At 35.9% G+C, this 26,451-nt stretch overlaps 1 protein-coding gene across 2 annotated transcripts in view; it reads right to left on the bottom strand.

The window, feature by feature from the left end:
• LOC129003061 (probable ATP-dependent RNA helicase DHX34) overlaps positions 1-26,451 on the bottom strand; it is a 47,219-nt gene that overhangs the window by 16,729 nt on the left and 4,039 nt on the right. For both annotated transcript variants that reach the window (XM_054431276.1, XM_054431275.1), the window contains exons 3-11: positions 24,260-24,631; positions 20,097-20,263; positions 18,788-18,991; positions 13,335-13,467; positions 12,675-12,823; positions 10,008-10,212; positions 6,430-6,644; positions 2,664-2,858; positions 2,181-2,369 (exon numbers count right to left, since the gene is read on the bottom strand). In XM_054431276.1, coding sequence (XP_054287251.1) covers positions 2,181-2,369; positions 2,664-2,858; positions 6,430-6,644; positions 10,008-10,212; positions 12,675-12,823; positions 13,335-13,467; positions 18,788-18,991; positions 20,097-20,263; positions 24,260-24,631 — 1,829 coding nt within the window. The remainder of the gene's footprint in view (positions 1-2,180; positions 2,370-2,663; positions 2,859-6,429; positions 6,645-10,007; positions 10,213-12,674; positions 12,824-13,334; positions 13,468-18,787; positions 18,992-20,096; positions 20,264-24,259; positions 24,632-26,451) is intronic.

Raw genomic sequence — 26,451 nt, forward strand, 5'->3', positions numbered from 1 at the left:
TAACGTACTGGCTACAATAGCTGAGCTACCTTCCATAGATCAAATGTCTAATAGCCAAGACACTGTTTCCATTTGAGGAGGTGTACAAACTTCACCAAAAAGGTAAAAATTCTTCACTTCTTCACTTTGTTCTTCAGGTAAAAATTCAAGATATTTATAAAAAAAAAAATAAAATAAAATTTAAACACACACATTTAGAGAAGAAATAAAGAACTGTTAGTACCAAAAGTAGAGTTTATTGTATTACAAACCAGGTACACCTAGATTATCCCAAGTTGGAGAATTGGTGATGAATAAGTCATTGAGTGAGGGCTTTGCATTTTTCATGTTTAGATTAATTCACTATTTGTGTGTGTGTGTTCTTTTTATGATATATATTGTTTTAAAGCATTGAATGAAAATTTGATTTTTTATTTCTTGATCCGTACTAGTTCTACCAAAAAGGTATGGTTAAAAAAATAAAAAAGAAAATGTACAAGGGTCATGGTAAAATTTAACTACACATTATTATTATACAGGGTGCAGCAACAAAACGGATCTATTTTCTGCCACGCACTGTTCAGCGACAGGTCCTCTGAGGGTGGTGGGGGTAGGCTCATTGGAAAGCCTACACACTGCCATTATCTGTAGTTATAGAAGAGTGGTCGAGCTACGTGCGTTTGTCATCAAGTCTTTTAAAAAGTAACGATTCAGTCATTGCAACTCAGCGGCAGTTCCATTCATTCTTTCATCTAGGTTGACATGGAGAGGTTCCGTTGTGATTACCTGTATGGATAATCTAGAAATTTAAATATATTAATTCAAATTTAATTTATCCATAGGGAGGAAAATCATTAAGTCGTGTATCCAATTTGTCAAAAATATTCAAAGTAGCTCTGCTTGTATCGAATGTGCTGGAGTGTCCAGCCCTAGCCTGCAAGTTACAACAACATTTCCAACTAATCTACAGGGTGTCCCACGAGAGGTGTCTCAAATTGATTACGGAAAAACGGCTTAACGTACAAGGTTGAAATAAAATTATTTGCCGCTAAATCGACCCGAGGAATCCCGTAAAAATATTTTTGACTTTTTCCCAATACAGGTGTGCCAAAAACTGAGGGTCACTAGTATGAATCTCGGAATTTTCAAATGTAAACATATGTCATGTTATACATCATTTTAAAGGTATTCAATTGACAAACATTTTGGCGAAAACATAAATTAATGATCTTTTTCTGTTTCAAAATGGCGACAGTTTTTTTGAAAAAATCTATACTTTTTTTAATACTCTGTGTTTCCTATACCAATGCATTTAGCCCTTCTCCGGTTGAATTTTCTTACTCGTTATGAAATTAGCTTTACTGTGATATGCGACAAGTAACAGTTTTTTTAAATAATAAAAATTCCCAAAAAATTTTTTTTTGAAAATTTGCAAATGCTCATTGTTCAAAATTTTTAAATAGCAACATTATGTCAAGTGGCACTTTATTTTATAGGTTTTTTAATTCATAACAAATTTGTAATTTACACTTACTTTGTATCTCTTTTAGTTTTTGTGTAAATAACAAAAAACCTAATTTTCCTATATCAAATGCATGTTATTTGGGTTCAACACTAAGGGCCCCATTTCATTTAGTGTTAAACCACGTCAAACCCAAATAACATGCATTTGATATAGGAAAATTAGGATTTTTGTTATTTACACAAAAACTAATAACATAAATTATAATATTTTTATATTGCAGAAAATAAAATCTAGACCGTTGCAATTAGCTGTTTATTTCTCTATTTTATGATGTAAAATAGTTTACACTGGTTACAATATAGCCTAAATTCTCCCCCCCCCCCCAAACAAATTTTGCCAGTTACATCGAAACGATTTAGTCACCACTCATTAACAGTACTTCGATCAATGTTTAACTAAGGACTGACATTTTAGAGTTTAGACTGATTCCACCTTAGCCATCATCTGCAATTTTCAAATGATATTTTTTTTTAACCGGCCATACAATGATAATATGAGGGGTGTTATGGGATGTAAATGTGACCTGGCCAGATGGATATAGATTCAAGACGATACTATTAACGCATAACCCAAAAGAAAACCTTTTTATCCACCATAGAAAAGAAGACAAGTAAAACACTACAACCATCTTCCTTGAGTTGAAAATGAAATTCTTAATCATGAATCCAAACCTAACCTGTAACAAATCCTTGAACTGCGCCCGCAGCTTGGTGGCCTCATAGAACCGCTGCTCCTCCAGACCTCTCTTACGACACCAACTCCGTGATGCTGCTCTCTCCCCCCGCTTAACCTCCAGCCACTCTCGGAACACGTTCAACAATGTGATTGGGTCTCCATGGTCTGACTCTAGCTGTTTGCGTAGAGTCTGAAACAAGCACTGAGTACACTGCATGGGTACAAATGTTGGATGTTTGAAGAGCCAGATAAATTTTTTTTATATATATATTTTTTCTTTTTTTCAAGAGTTCTGACTTAACATAAATGGCTGAGTAGCTGAGAGGTAATAGTGAATGAGTGGTATTTTTGTTCATAAGTATAGATGGAATTTACACTGTTTGAAACCTCAAATAGTCTTGGACTTTGTGACACTTTAAGTGTCAATTTGGGCACTATGGGAATAATTTACTATTTTCGTCGATCATGCGTCAGAAAAAGTTACCTGACAATCGATGTCTCTGTAGGCCCGATGTGTGAAGGGTGTCTGGACAGACAGAACAGCAGCCAATGACAGTACAGGCTCTACTTGGTGGAACAGTGAGCCCATGATCAACATCTTACCTAGAGGTATGTCAACGGGTAGAGCAGATAATAGTTGACCTACCGTCGTAAGCTTCTCTTCACTGGTCAGAGCTCCCTGCAAACCAAAATGCTGAAAATTAGTAACATTCATAATAACGTATTCATATTCATTTATGTCTGACTGAAAACCAAACAAATTAAACAAGAAAGATGTGGAGCGCAGAATGTTTGTCCTGGAGGTATAGGTTCAACCCCCCCCCACACCAAGTTCATCAAAATATATAGTTTTATTGGAATGCTGTAACTTAGAAGTTCAGAGCCCACTTTAATCTCAAAGTCTGTTTATCTAGAAAACAAAAAAGGTTGGCCTCCAAATAAATTTATCAATTTGTGAACCCACTCCACTAAAAACCACTTGTGATCACATAACAAATAATTGAAAATCCAATCAGGCAAAGCTTTGTCTGCAAGTTTGCTGCGGCGGGGGTATTTTTTTTTTAGAAATTGAGTTTGGCTACTCACATAAAAGTATGCGAGTCATTGGGTATACAGATGCACAACCAGGTCACTAATAAACACTCAGTTTGCCTCCTAGTGTAGCATTTCCTTAGAAAATAGATTGATGAGAAATTCAAATACTCACACCACAGCAAACCTGCAGATTAAGCAAATTTCCTTGGATTTTCAATAAAATCTATTTCTATTAACCCTCCGTCGGTGACACCACAGAGTCTTCCTCCGGGTGAATTTGTTTTTATGGAAAAATATGTGATATTGCCAGCCAGCAGCTTTAGGACCTCACATGCATCTTTCTAGGAACAAATTGAACTTGATTTTGATCTCACACCTCTCCCACTAAACCCCGATTAATCAGTTGAAGCCCGAAGAGTCACGTAGCATGGAGCCCTCCGTGAGTGATGGCGTTGTTGTTTTTGTTTGCTATATATTTTTATAAATATGTAAAGTAATAGTTTTTGTTGATTTCATGTACAATTTTATTGATTATACAGGTTGCTTAATAAGTTTTTGTATTGCATGTTTCAAGTCTTTTTTACTAATGTTTCAACACCCCGGAAAAAACTCTGTGTGTCACCGATTGTGTTGTTTTTGTTTGCTAGGCTATATCAAATTCAAATATAATTACTATAGAAATTACAACAGCATGGCCTCTCCAAGTTTAAAAAACTTGTCGGCGAGGTCCAATTGATGCATAAGGCTAACAAACAAAAAGTTCGAATTTTTTTTTCTAGTACAAGTTTTCTTAAGCACACTAAAAAATCTAAAATGTAATGACATAAGTAATTGCTTTACAATCTACGGAATACTATTTGGATTGTTCATATCTGGTTCTCTATGTTTTTCAACGTTCGTAGACCATGTTTGAACTGTTTGCACAGCAGACTGGCAGTGCCGGCTGAGCTGAGTTGATTGAGAAAAAAAAAGAAAAATCTGAAGCTGAAGTCGTTTGGTTTGAACTTGAACATAACCTCTCACTGTGAAACGCCCATGCATGCATGTATTCTCACAAAGCATAGAAAAAATAGTAATAATAATAATAACAATTACAATGTGTCAAAACTTGTATTTCTTCCCTATAAAATATTTAATTGTGTTGTGTCCTTTACATAGTGGGTTTGATATATGTTCGTTTGTAAAATAGGAGTTTTAATTGATTTCATGTGCAATTTTATTGATTACACATGTCAATCATTTTAGCCTCTGGATTGCTTATACAGGGTGATTGATATAAGTGTGCCAGCCGTTTTATTCGAAAACTATAAGAGATATCAAAAAAAGTTAAATGGTAAGTGCCTTGGATTTTTTATTTGAAAAATTGTAGTCAAGTCAAAAAAATTATTTTAGCCGCCATTTTTCCAATATGGCCGCCAACTTTGATTTTTCTTACGGAACACCCTGTATTTTATGATGTATTCTGGTCGAAAAAGTAATTTTAAGACGATTTTATTCTTGTGATTTTTTTCATAAACCTAACTGTTTCAAAGATAATAATGGTTAAAGTTTTGAAATTTCTGCATGAGAAAGAGTTTCGATAAAGGCCTAAGCAAGCATGCCAGCTGTTTTGTTCGAAAACCATTCAAAATTTCACAACTTAAACCATTATTATCTTTGAAACGGTTAGGTTTATGAAAAAAATCACAAGAATAAAATCGTCTTAAAATTACTTTTTCTACCAGAATACATCATAAAATACAGGGTGTTCCATAAGAAAAATCAAAGTTGGTGGCCATATTGGAAAAATGGCGGCTAAAATAATTTTTTTGACTTGACTATAATTTTTTAAATAAAAAATCCAAGGCACTTACCATTTAACTTTTTTTGATATCTCTTACAGTTTTTGAATAAAATGGCTGGCACACTTATATCAATCACCCTGTATATAATCAATTGATAATGTAAACTCTTACCTTAGCAATCCTTAATGTAATTATCCGATATTAATTTCGGACCCATAGGTCCATCTTCAGTCGGAAGTCTAGGGAAACCAAATACTTACAAGATTGTGCAACCCATCCTTCACTCATATTTGGGCTAAAATACGCACATAGTGGCGTCCTCTTTTTAAATAATTGATATAATTGAAAACCTTATGTTACTTTAACCCATCGTTGGTGTCTTTGATTTTAAAACACGATCAGTGACACACAGAATCTTTTTCCGGGTGTAGAAACATTAGACAAACAATGTTTTTTTATATACATATATCAATATAAAAACGTATTAAAACCATGTGTAATTAATTGACAATGTAAACTCTTACCTTAGCAATCCTTATTGTGGTTATCCGATATTAATTTCGGACCTGTAGGTCAATCTTCAGTCGGTATAAAAACCTCTTATTAGGATGGGAACTGACTTAGGGTAAAAGATTTATTGATGATAGTTGCTAACGGAATTACGAGTTGATTTGCACAGTGTTTTACAGCTTTAGCTGGGATCTCATCAATTCCACACGATAGCTTGGGTTTTAAGGTCGCTATAGCATATTGAATATTCACAAAATTACTGACTGAGTTGGAGATAAAATTTAACAGTCATCTTAAAACTATTGTTTTATGATAAAATAGAATAGGAGAAAGTCGTAAAGGAATAAAAGTAACTCAACAGTTCTTGGAAATATTGTCATAATAAAATATTAATGGATTTGGGATTGCTAATGGGGTTTTTATTGCATCATCATCCTAATAATAAATTATGAAGATCATAAACAAACATCTGATAGCCCTTTAATGTGCTCGGAACCAACTAACGTTGACTACGATAGTAATTTATTATTACAATAGGCTGTACAAAACCGAATTCCTACAGCGTAAAATGCTGTACCAAACCGATGACCGTAATTAAGCCAGAACCGTACCGTTCCCACTTTTTCGGTGTACCGCAGACCCCTACTTATTCTCCATAAGAATAACATGGAATTTTTAATTCACAATTTTTAATACTCTCCTTCCTTCTTCCCTTAAGGGAAATTCACTAATACAAAAAAAAAAAACTTTTTGAACAAACTGTTTACGACAAAATATCAGTATTATGTGGAGTTACTTTTTCTATCTCTAAGTCCCCAGACTCAGGTGAGCTGGCTTAACTCTATCTCTTTCCAATAACAACTCCTTAATAAGCCGTTAAGTAATTTCTCAAAAATATATTTTAGAAACATTCACACTTACATGTTGCTTCAGTGATAGAATAGCTGTCTCGATGGTGTCAGTGGGTGGTGGTTCGATGAAAGGGAACTTTCTAGCATCAGGAAGACCCATAGAAATCATTTGTAGCAGTAGAGAGTCTAGTGGAACTCGCTGTATCTCGGGAGTTGTGTAGGCTGACATTGCAGCATAGTCTTCCTCTGAATACAAGCGGTAACATACTCCAGGCCCAGTCCTGCCTAATAGTCGACGTTGATTAGTCAAAGTTTACCACACAAAAACACTCACAAATTTCCATTCTGATAGTAGTAAAAAGATGGTTTAAAACAAGACTAAACTGTTCTTGGTTAAAATTATAACTCAATCACAACCGGTTGGTTAAACACCACACATGCAGAAGAACTTGACAGCTGGTAGGGGACATATTTAAAAAACGTTTTTCACTACTGTTTTGATGCAGGAATACCTTGCATGATTTTTGCCCCTCAATGACTCATGTTTATCTGTTGTTTCTGTCTAATAGATCAATTCATTTCGTGCTTTGCAACGGGGCAAGAATAATTAAGAGAATAATGTAGGTCTCGAAATCTACTGAAAAAAACTGTTACACATACTTATCATGCGAACTATACAGGCAAATCTCAATCGTACTTATTGATTTTTATAGATGAAAATCTTTTATTTGCTTTAAACTGTGTGACAGAATCAAAAGATTAACTCAGGGAAAAAATAAACAAACTATAAATTTAAAGTATTTAAACAAATGTAACAGCTGATGCATCTTCAATATTATTTAACTTTCATATGTTTTGTTAGTTAACGAATCTAAATAAAATTCTTTCAAAATCCCTGACATGGGTACCTTTAAGATGGTCACAGGGCTAAGCCCTGAAAGTTATCACGACATTGATGGTGTATAAACCTACTCCATGAAATTCTACATGTGCAGCAGAACCTCGATTAATCGGGGGCGGATCAACCGGGCAGTGGCTTAACCATGGTCAATGGATGCCCAAAAATTAGATTACATTAACCTCATTGTCCAAGAAAATTTTATAAAATATGTATGATTAGACTAATGTGTTGGAATACATTGTTTCAAATTATTTATTTGCAGCAGGCTTCTACAATTTTGCTTTTTACTGTCATTGTTTCTTATAGGCTCAATGCTTTCCACACCACAATTTTTATTTTTATTTATTGTTACTGCCCAACTATTAAATTGATTGTGCATTGAATCAATTCATAATCATGTTTGTCTATTTATCTGGTTTTGTCTTGTTTTATTTCTTGGCTGAACTTATAACCTCATTCTTGATTTTGTCATATGCACGTATCTTGCAAATTATGACAATGAAAGTTTCTGATTTCTTTTGAAACATCACAATTCATTTGACAAAAATAAAACAGAGGCAAGAGAAAGAAGATGATAGCTTCAAGGTCAAGCTGTCTGCTCCTTACACATCTGTCTGATGTGCGCTTGCTATGTCACAACAGTTTGTGATTGGGCAATCAGTAACCATGACAACTTTAGTAGCCCTTGATTGGGTATAAGTAGCCATGACAACTTGTTGAATGTTTGTATGAAGAGAAACCGAAGAAAGAATTGAGAGGAAAAAGATAAATAATAAGCGATGGTTTATGTAATTGTTATCTATATTTTATTTTAGGACTATTATTATTATTGTTAAGTAAATTGACTTACTATGATTTTATACTTGTTTATGAGTTATCTAATGTTTTTATTGACATTCTTCTGTCCTAAAACAGCATGAAGCAGTAGCCTGTGACTAGCAATAGATACTAGAATGTCCATTAATCTGTTCTTTACGCGATTTCCCAATTTCTCTCTAGACGTTTTTAAAGAGCTTCAAAAAATAAATAATTTAGAATGTACAAAAGTGTTTTTGTATGGTTATAGGTAACAGACAAAATTCAAATAATTGTAAATTTAAAATTACCATGTTATTCTTATGGAGAGAATATTGTAAAATGTTGTAGTTTGCTTGTTTATGGATATATTTTGATCAAACTTGGCAAATTTATTTATTTTATACTAAGCTATTAATATTTTACAAAAAAATACACTTTATTAGTTTCCTTGTAGCAGCAAACCTAGGTAATCGTTGAACCTAATGTTATTTAAATAGATTTTTCATAATATGTTGGTGCAGACAAGCTTTGTATGGTTTTTGCACCTATTGTATAATATGCATGTATCCATTATTATTGTTCAATAAATAAATTGATTGATTGATAGATTTAATTGAAAATCAATTCAGACAAACGGAAATTCGCTTAGTCGGCAGGTTTGCTGCAGCGGGGGATATTTATTACTACTGAACCAAGGTTAATGACTTAAAATATCATGACTGCGCAATAGCCTACTAATTGTATTTTGATGATGCAATATGTAAATATTTATTACATTAACGTCCATTTATAAAGTTTTAGGTTTTTTTATGGTTTTATATATGCCATGATGGATTAAAGTGGTTTCAATTATACGTGGTCTCCATCCCCCTCATCACCCCTGATAATCGAGGTTCTACTTGTATGTACCAAGTTTCGTGGCCATCGGTCCAGCGGTGTCTGAGTTTATCACTGCCAAACAAATATACTAACATAACAACATCCTCTTTTATACTTATAGATTAAAAACTCACCCTTTAGGCATCGCCCCCTGTGTTTGCATCAAACAAATCAAACCCAACACTAGAAGGTCTTCTGCATACGACAAAGTCAGAGACAGAAACTTATTACTATACGTCTCGCCACCCTAAGTTGAGGCATCCCAAACTGACCGGGAGGGTCATTACGGGCTGTTCCCGCACGACCCTTTATAATCCGATTAGCGACACTTCCGTGAATGCTCTAGTTAAAAAATTATCATTAACAAATCTTAAATCCAATGTATAAATTTAGTCATTTACATTTATAACTTTGATTTAATTCACATTTCCGTTTTTGTCCCATCAAAAACGGACAATGTTTACGGTTTGTGAGCTATAAACAAAAACACTACTTGGTTTTTTGTTTATAGCTCACAAACCGTAAACATTGTCCGTTTTTGGTGGGACAAAAACGGAAATGTTTGTTAAATCAAAGTTATTAATGGTATATGACTAAATTTATACATCGGATTTAAAATTTGTTAATGATAATTATTGAACTAGAGCGTTCACGGAAGTGTTGCTAATCAGTAAAAAGGCTTGTGCAGGACCAGCCGGTAATGACCCTCCCGGTCAGTTTGGGCTGCCTCAACTTAGGGTGGCGAGACGTATAAATACTTGGCTTTTGGCCTTGTTGCAGACAGCCATATTCAGAGCAGTTCACCGGATTATGTGTCAAGCGCTACTACTGGGTTAGTGTGTCGCTACTACTGCACTACTACTAACTACTACAGGTGTCAGTAGTTACTCCTAACACTTGTTCCAGTGAAGCCTTACTTCCTATGTTAAATACAATCAATGACTATTGGATACGGAAGCAATCATTGTTGTATTAAATAGTCAAAGATCCAATCTAATCTAATATATTCTCATGACTTTTAATTGTTAACCAATTAACAAAATACTTATTTCCATAGACAAACACCTCACCAGCTCGTCCCTTGCGCTGCTCCGCACTGGCCTTGCTGATCCAGAACTCTTTGAGTCGCTGCATCTTGCAAACTGCATCGTAACTCATCTCCTTCACCTTGCCAGAGTCCACGACAAAGCGGACACCGTCAATAGTCACTGATGTTTCTGCTATGTTAGTAGACACGATACACTTGCGGATACCTTCAGGCGCATAGTCAAACACCTACACAGTATTATACGTCTTAGCCACTGTAGTACGAACCATAGACTCTCCTGCTCGACTCTCTACATTTGAGTTTAGAATCCCGATGACTTAAAAATCTCTTTTTGAAAAATTTTCCTACAAATAAACATCATGCCACATGGCATTGTATAAACCCACATAATTCTGTAAGCAATATAAATGTGACAGTGTTATCAAAAGCTCTTTGTTAAAGTAAATTGCTAATGCGCTTTAATGTCTAGACCTGTACAGAAGTACAGTTACGATAACAATACGTAGGCCAATTAGCCTAGACTGATTGGCCTGAACAGAAGTCCAGTTATAACTAAGCTTACCTGTGATATGATATGATATTCCTTTGATTTTCCCGTAATAAGAAGAATTATTACAGCCAGGAGAACAGCATGTTGACATTTTTTATGTCAGGTTAGTAATTTACTACAATCTAACAGGTTTTACACTAAAACAGTGCAGGCTCAACAACTCAAATTAAATGTTGTAGCCTAAAACAAAAACATCTTTTATAATTGGTTTTAATAATTTTGTTGTCATTTATTATTAGGGATGGACGGGATTGAATTTTTAGTTCGGGACGGGACGGGACGGGATTTTTATTTCCTTCCCGATTTTCGGGATGGGATTTTTTTCTGTGCATAAAAAGAAAATCTTGAGTATTGCAGTTACCAAAAAAGACATACAAAATCAACAAAAATCAAAAAAACAAAAAAAATGGGTAATAGTTTACAGGTATAGAAACTTACCTGTAGAAACTTTTATTTATTTACTTATAGAAACTTGTGACTCGCAGTCACGGCATGATTGTCGGTATGACTCACGGTCACGGGGTGATCGTCGGTATGACTCCGCGATCGTCGGTATGACTCGCGATCACGGCACGATCGTCGGTATGACTTCGCGGTTACATGGTGATCGTAGATATAACTCGCGGTCACGGCATGATCTTCGGTATGACTCGCGATCACGGCACGATCGTCGGCATGACTCCGCGGTCACTGCGCGATCGTTGCTAGGACTCGCGGTCACAGCATGATCGTCGGTATGACTCCGCGGTCTCGGGGTGATCGTCGGCATGACTCGCGGTCACGGCATGATCGTCGGTATGACTCACGGTCACGGCATGATCGTCGGTATGACTCGCGGTCACGGCATGATCGTCGGTATGACTCGCGGTCACGGCATGATCGTCGGTATGACTCGCGATCACGGCACGATCGTCGGCATGACTCCGCGGTCACGGCGTGATCTTTGCTAGGACTCTACGGTCACGGCTCGATCATCGGTATCACTCCGCGGTCACGGGGTGATCGTCGTAATGACTCGCGGTCACGGCATGATCGTCGGTATGACTCGCGATCACGGCGCGGTTGTCGGCATGACTCCGCGGTCACGGCGCGATCGTTGCTAGGACTCCGCGGTCACGGCTCGATCATCGGTATGAATCCTCGGTCATGGTGCGATCGTCGGTCCATGAATCGCTGTCACGACGTGATCGTCGTTATGACTCCGCGGTCACGGCGTGACTGTCGGTATGACTCCGCAGTCATAGCGCGATCGTCATTATGACTCGCGGTCACGGTGCAATCGTCGGTCCAATAATCACGGTCACGGCGCGATTGTCGTTATGATTCCGCGGTCACGGCACGATCGTCGAAATGTCTTTGGTGTTCGGGGACCTATCGCTCGCAATAGCGGCGTTATCGGCACTCGCGACGCGGCAAAATTGCCGACGATCGGACCAAATCCCGTCCCGAAAAATTCCCGAATCAAATGTAATCCCGTCCCAATAATCGGGAATATTTTTTTCCCGAAAAATTCCCGAAATTTCGGGACCCGTCCATCCCTATTTATTATGAATGTATTTTATTTTCTCATGCTGTAATTTATATGCCAACGCCTTAACAAACACATCTTCATTTCAAAAGGTTGTCGTGTGATACTTCAAAGTAATCATTAGACTTCTGCAGGCCTCGGCCTATGTAATGGTTACATAGGTACTGTAGCTGACATAATATAGTGATGATAAGATGAATACAGATTTACCTACACAGAAATCTACCTAAAAGATTTAATTTGCATTTTAATACAATTTGAAAAAAACAATTGGACTGAATTTGTACTACAACGGGTTGTTTGTTGCATTCTTACATTTGAAAGAGAAAAAAACTGTCTTTTGCAAAAATCATGAACATCTTCCGCAGCCGTGTAGACATCATCGTCTCCCACGGTCACAGAAACGTCGTCGTTGTCTTGTGTGTTCGCGGTAAGTTTTCCGACGACGTGGGCATGACGGGTATCAGTATCGACTTTTGATGATCGGTTCTCGATACCGATACCAACGCCTAAGTATCAGTGGTATCAAGAATCAACACATCCCTACTACATACTTATACATGGAAATGAACCAAATCATACAGAGAAAGTGTGATGTAGTTAATGTTTACCTTATCCTGATCAGATATAGACAGAGTGCTGTGTAGTGGCAGGATGATCCAGCCCTGGGTCTTCTCATTGTACTGTTTGGCTGCATCCACAACAGCTGTAATCTCACTCATCCCAGGCAGGAAAATCAGCAAATCTCCTCTCTCGTCCTCTACAACAACATTTTATTAAGTAAAATTTAGAAATTCAATAATAATTGAAATATATCAAGGTTGGAAAACAAGACAAAAGTTCTTTATTTAATGTAACCTACTAAAGACTTTTGAGGTTATTGTTTAGCAACACAAAACATGACAATACACTTAGTTCAAAACAAGTCGCCATAATTTTGGCGATTGACCTTTTGAGGGATATTTATATACCTGATGAAAAAAAAAACAAAAACATAAAAAAAAAAAAAAAAAAAAAAAACATTGTTTATCCACTGGCTTTAAAGTAAAATAAATATTCTGCTTTTTTATTATTTATCGTAAACAACAAATTGCCATTTAAAATAATAGGTGTTAAGCGCAGGAACGCACGCCGGGTAACTGCTAGTCCGAGACCAGACTGGGGGAATAGTGTCTAAATGTCATTTGTCTAAAATACACTCATAACTAACAAAAGAAAAATACAGTAGCTTACCCACTAGTTTATTAGTAACTGAAGGATACTCAACTTACTAGGGTACTTCTCATCAATAAGCTGCATGATTTGAACGTATGGTCCAGGGTTCAATCTCTCAGACTTGGATGCACGTTCCTCCACAATGATTGGTCGATAGTGAAGTTTAATTGGATGTAATCTTCCAGGAACCTACAGTTACAATGCTGTTTAACTTCAACTTACTTTAGAGTACAATGGAAAAGACAAGCATTGTGTTGGTGCTCACTTCTTAGCCAATACATGGTCAAAGGTTACGAGTTGTTCAGAGCTAAAATAACTAAACATTTATACAAATTATGAAAGAAAGTGCAGCCTGAGCTATATATTCTTTAAAAACCCTGAAGGAAAGGGATATTATGAGTAAAAAAGTACAAAAGAATAGGCCAATTTACCAATGGTCCATATCCCCCCCCCCCCATTGAGTAAGGTAGTTGGGTTCTACCTCATTCACCAACAATAAATCATTAATACTCTATTACAAGGACCCCAATGAGACGAAAATCACCATAGACTCTTGTGGTCATCTAGATATCACAAACAACTTTAGTGGTGGTGGCTAATTTCCTCACACTCAATGCTTTTGTAGCAGTAATTACAATTAATGGGAAGTAGTAAATACACATACCTTTGCCAATGGTATTGTTGTATTTAGAACATGTCGGCTAGAGTGGGAATATTTAGGGGCGGTTTGGGAGCTCGGTATTAGCGCTAGTCCGCGACTAAATCCGGATATTTCCGGTATTTTAGGCTGCCGCCTCGAAAACGGGTTTGTGAGCTCGGGATCAGTTAGGCGTGCGCCTAACTTGTGCAGGGATAATCTCGCGCCTAAATATTGTTGGTTTGGGAGTCAAGTAGACTTAGGCGCCAGCCCAAGAGATAGTCTCGGTGGGTTTGGGAGACCAATTTCGGGACTAAGAGATATGTTTTCGTCATAAAAATCAGTGAGTTTAGTCCCCAACTTTAGTCCTGCCAGGGGGCAGGTCTAAGTCGACATCATGCCGGTATTAGCTCATTAGCAAGTTAATTGTTTACATATTAAGTAAAAGAATGTTATATTGGAATTCGTTATTAAATTCCGAACAATTTCATTACCCTCAAAGTATATTTGATAAAAGTTTTTTTTTTAGGTTTCTGTTGTTCAAAATAATAAAAAAATCTTGCGGGAAGTAATTTAACGAAATATTATTTTGTTTTTGTCTTAACTGTTAACTTCAATAAAAATATGGAGCCTGAATATAATTTATTTCAACTGATAGTTTGGTTATAAGCACCCGTACCTTAATTATAAATATTATATTAGCTTGGAAAAAATTAGCAACCGCATACATGCCCCCCCCCACTCACCTCCTACGAAAGAGTGAAGAGATAATAAACAAAACATAAAAAAACTGCAAATAGCTCACAGTTATAATCGTTTTATTTTTATTGCGTATCAATAATCCCGCCACAGAAAACCTACAGACTACGCGAATATCCAATAACCTAATAGGACTTTCAATTAAATTTATTTAAATAGCTTTAGGTTTAACAAGTAACTAGAACTACCTACGTGTAAGTATACTACTACAGGGAGGGCAATAAAGTGTGTTTTTACTAAAATATTAACAGCTTTATATAAAATAAATAAATTTGCCAAGTTTCATCAAAATATATCCATAAACTACAAAACTACAACAGTTAACTTCTCCATGAGAATCACATGGAAGTTTTAAATTTAAGATTTGTTGAATAGTCTCTGTAGCCATTAACCGTACAAAACATTTTAAGATACTAATTTGTTTTTTATACTCTTTAAAATATTTTAAAGATAAAGATTTATGTTTTAGGGGGTTAAAATTGAGGTAAAAAAACTATTTTTATCCCATAAAACTCCGGGTTCCCATGGTCTGATCATGCTGGTTCGTGAACTCATTAAGGTTTATCGCGCCTTACACTTTCATGCAAAATGTTATCAAAATCAGACAACAATTACTCAAGTTGGCACGTTCATGGACGTGTATATAATCTATGGGCTATACATAGCCTATATAAACATTAGAACGAATAGGGACGAACGAATAGGGGATGTTTTTGGCCTCTAGGGACATCAAAATGGAAAAGTATATCGGTCCCGGAACTAAGTGCTACCTACGGTAATAGCTACTTCCCTATAGGAAAGTTAGATAAAAGAGTGTCATGTTTAAAAATTTTTTAATTGACAAAAATGTTTTTGTAAGTATTATCAGATAGGTATACATTTGCTTCACACTATCATAACCTCCGCAATTACTTAAAATACTCTTTATTTTATTTCCGTCAATACCCATATATTATACAGGGCAATTGCTGTTTAATTTTGAAGCTTTTTATTGCATGAAACCGAGTTTCAGATGTTACCGTTCCACACACAGGGTAATCTTTGTTAAATGATTAGGCTACCTAATGTTTTTGATCTCTGAAAGAAATCATATTGATTTTCAGAAGCCTATGTTGCTCTGTACGTATTTATAAGGTGTAGTACCAGAAATAAAACATAGCCGTCATTGAGATGTAAATAAACGATCTTACAAAACTAAATTTTTGCAATGGTACAATGCAGAAACTTAAACCATAGTCTACTAATTATCCACCGTTGATATACCATGATAAAATTGTATCCATCTTCAATTGTTCATCGTTTGTTGTTGTCAACGGTAACGTGCTCTGCAGTGGCCGTTGCCAACGTCAAAACATGAATTCCCCGCGATTCCCTGTCCATCTAGCTGCGCTGCAACTTAGGCGCGACTATACTTGATCTACGACCATTTCAACTTAGGCGCGAGCTCCCAAGCCTGGTTTCTTGTCCGGGGACTAAAGTTAGGCGCGTCTAACACTAGGCGCGTACTAGCTGGGCTCGAGCTCCCAAACCGCCCCTTAGTGTATCACAGTTTTGGGATAGGCTACTAAAAAGGTCACAGCCCTGTACAAAGTAACCCTGTACAATGTTTTTTAATCTCAAAATATTAATATGAGAGGGAATATTAGTGTCTTTTTGTAAGATAAACTCTACGTCCACGGCTTTAACTTATGGGTGTCCCATCTATATGGACCAGCTTTAGCTAATTTTTTTTTCAATAGAACAGTAGGAAAAGTTTTTTGGCTGATAATTTGCATTATTTACAACAATCATCAGCTATGGTGACTAAATTCAACTAAATTCACTTTTAACTTTTATCAATAGTTTAAAGCTTTACAGTTATCTATGAGTAACGTTTGCGCACAATGATTTCAAAAACGGCTCCAACGATTTCCTCCAATTTGTTAGAAATATCATAGTTTTAGGCTAAAAACAATATCCCTTCTAAGCTCTGTTCTGGGAAAATTTGTTTTTCGTTAAAACTTAAAATTAAATTTCAATATTTTTGCATTAGTTAAATGGATTGTCAAGTAGCTATGTCAGTTTTAAGAAAATGTAAATAAATAAATTGTAACATATGCTTGTAACAAATCATCTACAGTACAGAAGCAAATTACTAAACAAAAGAAAAGAACATTCCAATGAATACTATTTAGCATTGATTATAAATACACTTGGGGTGTATTACTAAGCAAGGGATGAATACAAATATTCAAAAATGTAGAGTCTTTTACCGCAAAACAATATATTGTCTATGCTAACATTGAATTAAAACCCTCAAGGAAAAATAAGAATAGACGTTTTGTAGTTTTCGACGATGCGCTGCAAGCACGGCCATCTTTAACTCCAGGCCGCAGCCTTCAAAGTAACAACAATTCAAGTAAATTCTGCTTTAAATATGTACAAAAATAGATTTTCAATTTAAATATTTAGGCTAGTCAATCTAGTGTAAAAAAATCTAGTGTAGCATAACATCAAAATTAAGGTAAAAGAAATGAAATATATGGGATTTTTTCAATAAAAGTGTCCACAACATCATACTAAAAATCGAGAAAAATCAAAGTGGCGGAAAGCCGCCATTTGGGAAAAAAACTTCTGCCATATTGGATTTATGTAAGCTTTTAGTAAAACAGCAATAGTTGGACAACTAAGCGTCTTAAAAATCTGCGGTTTGCCTTATTAGCTTTCTCATTAAGTCTACTTTAAGATAATAAAAACTTTTATACCATTTAATTATTGTTTTATTTAAATGAGACAGCTTTAAATTGAAACAATACCAAAATTTTACAATTTTTTTTGGCCATTCAAGATTCTTGTCATTTGCCTATTGGGTCTGATGGTGATTGGAGTGTCCAATCGAAATCGATCACCACTTACCATCTTTTATGTATATTAAGTGTCTTGTGAGTAACAGTATAAGCGTAAATATATGTTTTAAGTGTTATAAGATGTTTCTTTTATTTACTTTCCGTAAATGTTATTTGAATAGTTTGTTTTATTACATATTTTAGACTGTATTCCAATAAAATAAAAACCATTTATTGCCATCAACATTAAATACTCGTACATGTATAGCAACGTCAATGTCCTACTGTTATGTTTTATAATATCATGGATACTAGTGTACATGTTGCTCGAATTCGAGCAATTACAAAGTATTACAGGAGTTATTTCAAAACGAATAACAGTCACATTTACAATGAGTTTAAAAGAGTCAACTAAAAGATTACCGGTGTGTAACCCAGACCATGACCATGTTTACCTTGGTTATTGATAAACCTAAAGCATTCCAGCCGGTTTTCTCCTTCTCAAAATGCCTCGCTGTACAGGCAACACAGATCATTGATAGAGGGCCAATTGAGAACGAAAAGTCGTTTTGGGGTAGGGCGCATTTGTAACCTAATAGTTGAGATTGTCCAGGGTCAGGTTCTGACTGTGATGAGTTAAGCCTATTACGCGCCACTGTTCTGTAACTGCGGTCGTTATCACAATTACGCCTCCTGGCTGTTTCGTTGTTGTTGCGTCAAAGTCATTTAAAAGAAAAAAAACAACAAATAAGCAAATTATAGCTACACAAAACAACGATAAATGCACAAATTTCAGTTACAATCATGCTAACATGATCCGTCATAGTGACACAAAACAACGATAAATACACAAATTTAAGATACAACCATACTAACACGATCCGTCTTGGGGGTTATGTTTACACAAACTCAAATAGTAAATAAATGTACTCAATGCGTTTCATTGATAAATAACAACAATTCAATTATACAGCTGATCAAAATGTAAACAATTATGTTCTTCATAAGGATAACATGGGAACTTTCAAAGCCACTGGGGCAGAGCCCAAGGGACATTTTCAAAAATGTAAGGCCAGTTTGCAAATCTACGCGACACGCTCTTTCCAATGAGACGTCAATGGATAAAATCGGTTAAGAAACGGCAGAGGAGTTCAACCGACAAAGTTTCATGTAGCGTATTAATTATATAGATTGTAGATATGTAGGACTAAGTTTATTTAACGTCTCAAACAAATTAAGCACAACGAGCAATGCTCGGTCCCCTGGTAGTTGATATTAATCACATTACCTGGATAACACGAGTGTTATCTCCAAAGTAATCACTGAAGAGTTTGATGTTGATTGTGGCAGACATGAGTATAACTTTGAGTGTTGGCCGCTGGAGCAGTAAGCATTTGACCACTCCCAGCAGGAAGTCTCCGTGGAGGTGACGCTCATGGACCTCGTCCAGCACTAGGACGTCATACTCTGATAGATGTCCTTCACCTGCAGCCTGGTATAACAAGTCCAATTAGGAAACACACTAGGGAAGTCGTTCAACTTGAACTAACATAAGATAATTTTGACCCGATACTCAGTGAGATTTCGGAAAGAAAATATTCTACAGGTTTTCCTTGTGATGTGGGATGAGTGAACCTTTACGTCATACCATTGACTTAAGGATACTGAAGACACATTGCTGATTTTTGACGATATATATCATTGACTTTTACTTTCTCCCTCTATACATAATAGTATATGGAAAAAGTATTGTAAGTAAGTGGTTTTCGAAGTGATGAGTGTGTGTGTCTGTCTGTCTGTATGTATGTATTTATGGATGTGTATAGTGCTACAGACCACACATGTAGTCCTTTCCATGATGCTTTGAAGTATTTGATTCTCTTGAAAAGCATGATGAAACAAATTACTAAGAGGGGGAGCGAGCTCGTCTAGTGGTTAAAGCGTCGGACTTCAGTCATTGAGATCCCGGGTTAAATCCCACCAAATCAATTCACCAATGGATATTAATAATTATTTAAGTGACAGTGCCACAACCCCTAGGTCTAGTCTAAAGTAATGTGAAAAACAATCCCGGGCTCGTGCCTAGTGTCCTAAAAAAACCTCAAGTCCGATTTTGATGGGATTTTGAATGTAGGTACTAATCCATGGTATCCCCAGGATTTGTTTTTAAATTTAGATTTTCCCATAAAAACTTATAAAATAACGGAACATTTTTTTTTTTAAGCTGATTATGATTGGGATTTGTCTTTTATGGTCCTTGTAGTTCTTAAAAATATAGTGCAATTCCCCCTTAGTAAAAGTTATGGTTCAAAAGCTATTGCAACTTTTGTGATTTTCCCAGTAAATATAATAGTTACTCCCGTCCCATCGCTTACTCATGATAAAGGTTGTTGAGAAGTGAAAGGGGTAAAGTATGAGTCAGATTGCTGATACTGTTTATTTTAAACTGAATTAGACATCCCAAGCTATAATCTATGTTTTATAAAAAAAGAACATGGCTGAATGAGCCACTCAAAAAGTGTGCTTTAACCTCACAAAGTTTTAACCAATCAAAAGGTGCTTTAGAATTTATTTTTTAAGAAACCCCATGGATGTACCTGTCTCAATAGCAGTCCTTCGGTAATGAAAACAATTCTTGTTTCCTGGTTTCGACTTCTCTCAAAGCGAATTTGATATCCAACCTTGCTTTTGTACTCCGAAAGAGTTTCAAATGCAACTCGCTTGCATAGGGAGATGCATGCAATGCGGCGAGGCTGTGTGCAAGCTGAATTGAGAAACCAACAAATCATTACACTTTTACAATACTCGACAATTCTAAGATACAACATTAAAGTAGGCCTACCTGAGTATCAAATTTTTTACCTAAGAAAAGCAAGATAAGTATGTCTTAGATGAGCAGAAAATGAACCCTGCAGTCCTTGTGCAGGAAACTTTCTTTTTAGGGAAATAATGAGAGAGTGAGGCCCTGGAGCCCTTTAAAGTTTCTTATTTCTCCATAAGATTAACATGGGAAACAAAAATTGTTATGAAACTCCAGCTGTTGTCAGAAATCAAAAGTGAGAAGAAGAGCATAGGTTAATTGTAAACAGTCAATAGGTTTGCTAATAAAACAGTTAGTTACAAATATTTGCTGACTTGGTTGAAGTTCGTTTTAAAATAACGCCTGTAATACTTAGCAATTGCTCGAATTCGAGCAACAGGGACACTAGAACTTATTTAATACGCAAGCAGGATTTTTGTGACGATTACTCCTCCGAAACTACTGAACCGATTGACATGTTTTTGGTGTCATTGGAAAGAGCGTAACGTGAAGTTGTGCAGGAAACTTTCTTTTTATGGAAATAATTAGAGAGTGAGGCCCTGGGGCCCTTTAAAGTTTCGTATTTCTCCATAAGATTAACATGGGAAACAAACATTGTTATGAAACTCCAGCTGTTGCCAGAAATTAAAAGTAAACAGAAGAATATATGTTGATTGTAAACAGTCAATAAGTATGCTAATTTAACAGTTTGCTACAAACATTTACTGACTTGGTTGAAATGAAATATTTACTTTTTTGAATTATGGTTGGCATAAATATTACAATGGAAAAAAACGAGAGAGCCTGGATAATTTGATATACTAAAAAGAAAACTGAATTAACACTATGCTGCATTTCATAGTAATTATTGAAAGAGCCGATTTGCAAACTATGGAAACATAGGAAAGTCATAGAACACCACCAAGGAGAAGAAATAGAAAAAATGTATTTTTTTATGTATAATCCTTATTATGGACAACCTAATGCGGTTATGAGTAAGGCTATTTGTAGAAAACACTAAAAAACAAGATCAGCTTTTGAAAAATGATAAGATATTTACAAGAAATGTTGATTATATCGATCTGTTATATACATCTTGAGTATTGTTATGTATCTTTGAGTCGAATCTTTTAAAGTCAACAGAAATTATGATTATGAAATTATGTTATTCGTTTTACAATAACGCGGTTTTAAAATAATACTTAGCAATTGCTCGAATCCGAGCAACAGGTACACTAGTCATCCTTTAAAAGTTTAAAAGACAAGGGCAGCTGGATTCAGTATCCAGCCATCAAAATCTTAGATTTTGATAATCTACTGGGACTCACTTTTCTCAAGATTGAAGCTGCCACTTTCTGATTTGAAAAAGGTACTAGCCTAAAACCGTCACTTTCCCAAAGCTACTCAGAAAAAAATACCCCCGCCACAGCAAACCTGCCGACTAAGCGAATCACGGGCGTCGCCGCCATAGGGGACATGGGGCACGCGTCCCCCCCAATATTTGAAAAGTCAGTTTTGTAAATTTAAACGTACATTTTGTTCTTAAAACACACAATGCCAAAAAACAGACATCATCAATGTAGTTTTTATTAAACTTATAAGCGATGGCAGGAGTAGTATTAAGTTCCACATGGATAAACTTTGTGGGCAATAGCACAACGAATAAAACAATATTACGCTATGGAAGGTTGTACGCATCATCCAATTTTTACAGCAGTCAGCTGTAGACATGCTAGGGCAAAGGCGAGCGCAGAGCGTGCGAGCGAGGACGGCGAAAAAGCTGATTTCCTGATGTTCCATACTCATAGGCTATTTAGTTAGTTGTGAAATTGTCTGCTAGCCACTGACTTTACACAGGCATCAATCAGCAATCAGCGTACTACCAGTAGACTATTACCATTGACTATATAAAAACTAGTATTAAAGTTTATATAGTCAATACTATTACTGAATTCGATACTACAGTATACATATTGTGACAGATCTATGAAATGGAGAAAAACGTAAGGTTAAAAAACGTGTATCTACTTGCTTGCATGGCTATAACAGGTGAAATGGAAGGTTTTAGGACAATTAGGCACAGTTCTAGCCGTTAGAAATGGCATTATAAAGTCACGATACGGCTTTTAGGATTAAATATATGGCTTTGTAGTCTACAGTAGGCCTATGTTTTGAAATTCATGAATACAAGTTCATAGTTTGATTTTTTAAATGTCTACTTGCTCATGACAAAGACAAATAACAGGTGAAACGGGAGGTTTTTGGACCGTTGGACACAGATGTAGACATTAATCATATAGACTAGCTTTAGAAAGTCAGTAAACAGCTTTTATGAGGATACGGCCGTAGCCTACAATGTGTTTTGAGATTTATGAATGCAATCGTCATAGTTAGTTTTAAAAATTTCTACTTATTCATGACAAATAAATGGGGAAATGGGAGGTTTTGCACACAGTTCTAGACGTTAAAACTGGCTGTAGAAAGTCACCCAACGGCTTTTAGGAGGATATGGCCGTAGTCTACAGTGTGTTTTGAAATTCATGAATGCAATCGTCATAGTTTAATATTTAAAATGTCTATTTGCTCATGACAAACAACAGGTGAAATGGGAGTTTAATGACAATTGGGCACGGTTTTAGGTGTCAAAAATGGCTTTAGAAAGTCACCAAACGGCTTTGAAAATTCAAAATTTTCCCGGACCCCCTGCCTTATTGGAGGGTGCTACACCACCCAAGCCCCCCGGTAGCCCCCCTCCTACATTTGTCCTACAAGGTCCTACATTTGTCCCCCTCAAAGATTTGATGCTGACGACGCCAATGAAGCGAATTTCCATTTGTCTGAATTGATTTTCAATCAAATCTTTTTAAATAACATTAGGTTTAACCAGTGCCTAGGTTTGCTGCTACAAGGAAACTAATAAAGTGTGTTTTACAGTAAAATATTAATAGCTTAGTATAAAATAAATTTGCCAAGTTTGATCAAAATATATCCATAAACAAGCAAAATACAACATTTTACAATATTCTCCCTAAGAATAACACAGTAATTTTAATTTTTTTTTATTTTCTCTGTTTTACCAATAACAAAAACACAAAAATACAAAAACACTTTGATATACTAAATTATTTGTTTTCTAAGCTTTTTAAAAAGGTCTAAAGAGAAATTGGGAAATTTTGTGTTTTGAGGGTCAAAAATGAGAAAAAGCATTTTTACCCCATAAAACCCCGTTCCCATGGTCCAATCATGCTGGTACGCGAACTCATTCAAGTTTATCTCGCCTTACACCTTTAAACCGAATTTCATCAAAATCGGACAAAAATTACTTAAGTTATCGCGTTCACGGACGCATATAAATCTATATAAAAATTTCAACGAATGGTGTTTTTGGCCTCTGGAGACATCAAAATGAAAAAGTAAATCGGTCCCGGGCCTAGGTCTTGCCGTGCCACCTACGGTAATAACTACTTCCTTCCATTGACTAATCAACACAATTAGACTCCTCATCCCATTGTAAACTTTGAAGCTTGTTTTTTGAGTCTAGTTCATGTACGTCCACACTGATCGCTGTGGTAGACGAAATGTTGTTTCTATTATTTTAGCGTTATTTTCATGATTTGTGCTTTACTATTTGGTGATATAACTAGGAGACGAGTTATTGTTTATGATTATATCATTTTATTTGGTTAAATGAGGTTTTAAACGGCTGAAATAACAAAAAACAAATTGTAAACAAAACACGATCCCTACAGTTGGTCGTACAGAAATAACAATAAAATTGGCTTCAGCTGTTCTATAAGGATGACAAATCTACTAAAGGGAGTATGTTTTATCTATGCTACTTTCCTATAGGAAAATTTGTTAAAAATAGGCCTACTCGACTAAATGAGATGCTAAAATTTAGCTTTAAGAACAAAGTGTACATTTAGAAAAAAATAGGCCTAATCTTTATAAAATGCTTACCTATTCGTTTGTATCCAGCCTCCATAAGATACTGAGGTACCTGGGTGGACTTTCCACATCCCGTGTCTCCAGCAACAATCACTACCCTCTCTTGAGCTGCTGCCTCCACGATCTCCTGTTTGTGGTTGAACACGGGCAAGTTTGCTTGAGTCTCTCTCAGCTTCCGTAACTTGTTGAACTTCTCTTTCTGCTTGAAATCAAGGTAGGAAAGAAGAATCGTTCGAAAATCCAAAAGGTCTTGTTTTGTCAATGGATCGTCATGGTGAGGAGGAAGTCTTCCCTCCAACTCTTCTACTTTAGTTGTCAAGACTAGGTTGATTAGACTGGATTTATCAAAATTTGATTTTTCAACTGAGGATTGTGCAGGACCACCTGTAAAAATAATTTCAACTATAGAAACTCAAAAATGCTTTGACCCATTGGCCTTGTATCATGGAATAGTTCCGTTATGAGTACAATGCCACATAAATTAATAATTTTGTCTTTGTGTACCACCCAAATATTTTTAATCATGAATAAAACAATGTAGGCTATAAAGACATAAATGAAAGTAGCCTATTAACAGAACTAAGGTTCAGTGTAAAAAATTCAATTAGGCCTAATTACATTTTATGAGCTTGTACTTTTTCGCCTTATTACAAGGCCGTTGCGTTGGTGTGTGGCAGCTTCACATTGTGCATACATTTCATTATAAACTAGTAGTACGCTTATTCTGCGCGTAACGAGATGATTGAACGTGAGTGCAACAAAAGAATTCACTCGCACTAACTTAACGGTGTCACTGGTGAACACAATGTTATTTGTATGGGCAAATTAACCAAATCTCGGTTAACAACAATCCTAACTTCTCGTCCATTAATTAACCAAAGTCATTGGTGATATACGTAATGGATTTCCAACAATTATCGATAGGAGGTAAATCCATCGTTTCTGTACAAAATGTCTTTTGATTAAATGAAGCCTATTTCCTTATTTGTTGAGGCCTATCATAAACAAAACTAAGCCAAACTGAAATAATCTAACTTAAACTAATTGCCGCCGAAAAGTGTAAAGGCCTTAAAAATATCGTATGGCTTATAATGATGATATATAACACATACAAATGATAGAGCTATTATGATGATATATAACAGATACAAACGATAGAGCTATTATATCACCTAAAAATGATTAACAATCCAATATATGTTTATCTAACTAATTTATCTAAATGCCATAAACGGTTCCCACACTCTGCACTGCATGCCTTTACCACTTCCTTCGCCACTACCTATGTCGTGGACCTGTTACCCTCCCTTCCCATATTTAAGTATTATCCAATTTATTTATCTGCCACAAAGGGTTCCCACACTCCCCACTGCTCGCCTTGAAAACTTGCTTCACCACTTCCTTTGTCGTGGACCTGTTTCCCTCCCTTCCCTCAGCATTTTAGTATTGCATGTACATTGATCTAACTGCCACAAACTGTTCCCACACTCAGCCTTTACCACTTCCTTCACCACTTCCTACGCATCGGAGTATAAAACACAATTTGTTTTATATACAATGTTGTGTTGATATACTTCGATGTTCCTACAACGTGGACCTGTTTCCCTCTCTTCCGCTAGTCTTTTAGTATTGCAGATACATTAATCTAACTGCCACCAACGGTTCCCACACTCCGCACTTCTCGCCTTGACTACTTCCTTCACTTCTTCCTACGTCATGGACCTGTTTCCCTCCCTTTCAATAGCATTTTAGTATTGCAGATACATTAATCTAACTGTCACAAAGGGTTCCCACACTCCACACTTCTCGCATTGACTACTTCCTTTACCACTTTCTACGTCATGGGCCTGTATCCCTCCCTTTCAATAGCATTTTAGTATTGCAGATACTTTAATCTAACTGTCACAAAAGGTTCACACACTCTGGATTGCTCGCCTCGACTACTTCATTCACCACTTCCTACGTCGTGGACCTGTTTGCCAACCTTCCCATTGCATATTAGTATTGAAGATAGATTAATCCAACTATCACAAAGGGTTCCCTTCTGTTATTTTTGTAGTTTTACTTTTACTTTTATTACTTTTAATTGTAGCTTTTAACATTTAAATAAGGACATAGCTGAACTTGTAAAAAACTTTATTTCTATTCAAACCATTCTAATTATTTATCTTATTTACAAAACACAAAACCAAAAACATATGATA

The sequence above is a fragment of the Macrosteles quadrilineatus genome, unplaced genomic scaffold, assembly GCF_028750875.1.
Source record: "Macrosteles quadrilineatus isolate MER2022 unplaced genomic scaffold, UCM_ALF_1.0 Scaffold_9__3_contigs__length_116548681, whole genome shotgun sequence".
In the NCBI taxonomy this organism is placed as follows: domain Eukaryota; kingdom Metazoa; phylum Arthropoda; class Insecta; order Hemiptera; family Cicadellidae; genus Macrosteles; species Macrosteles quadrilineatus.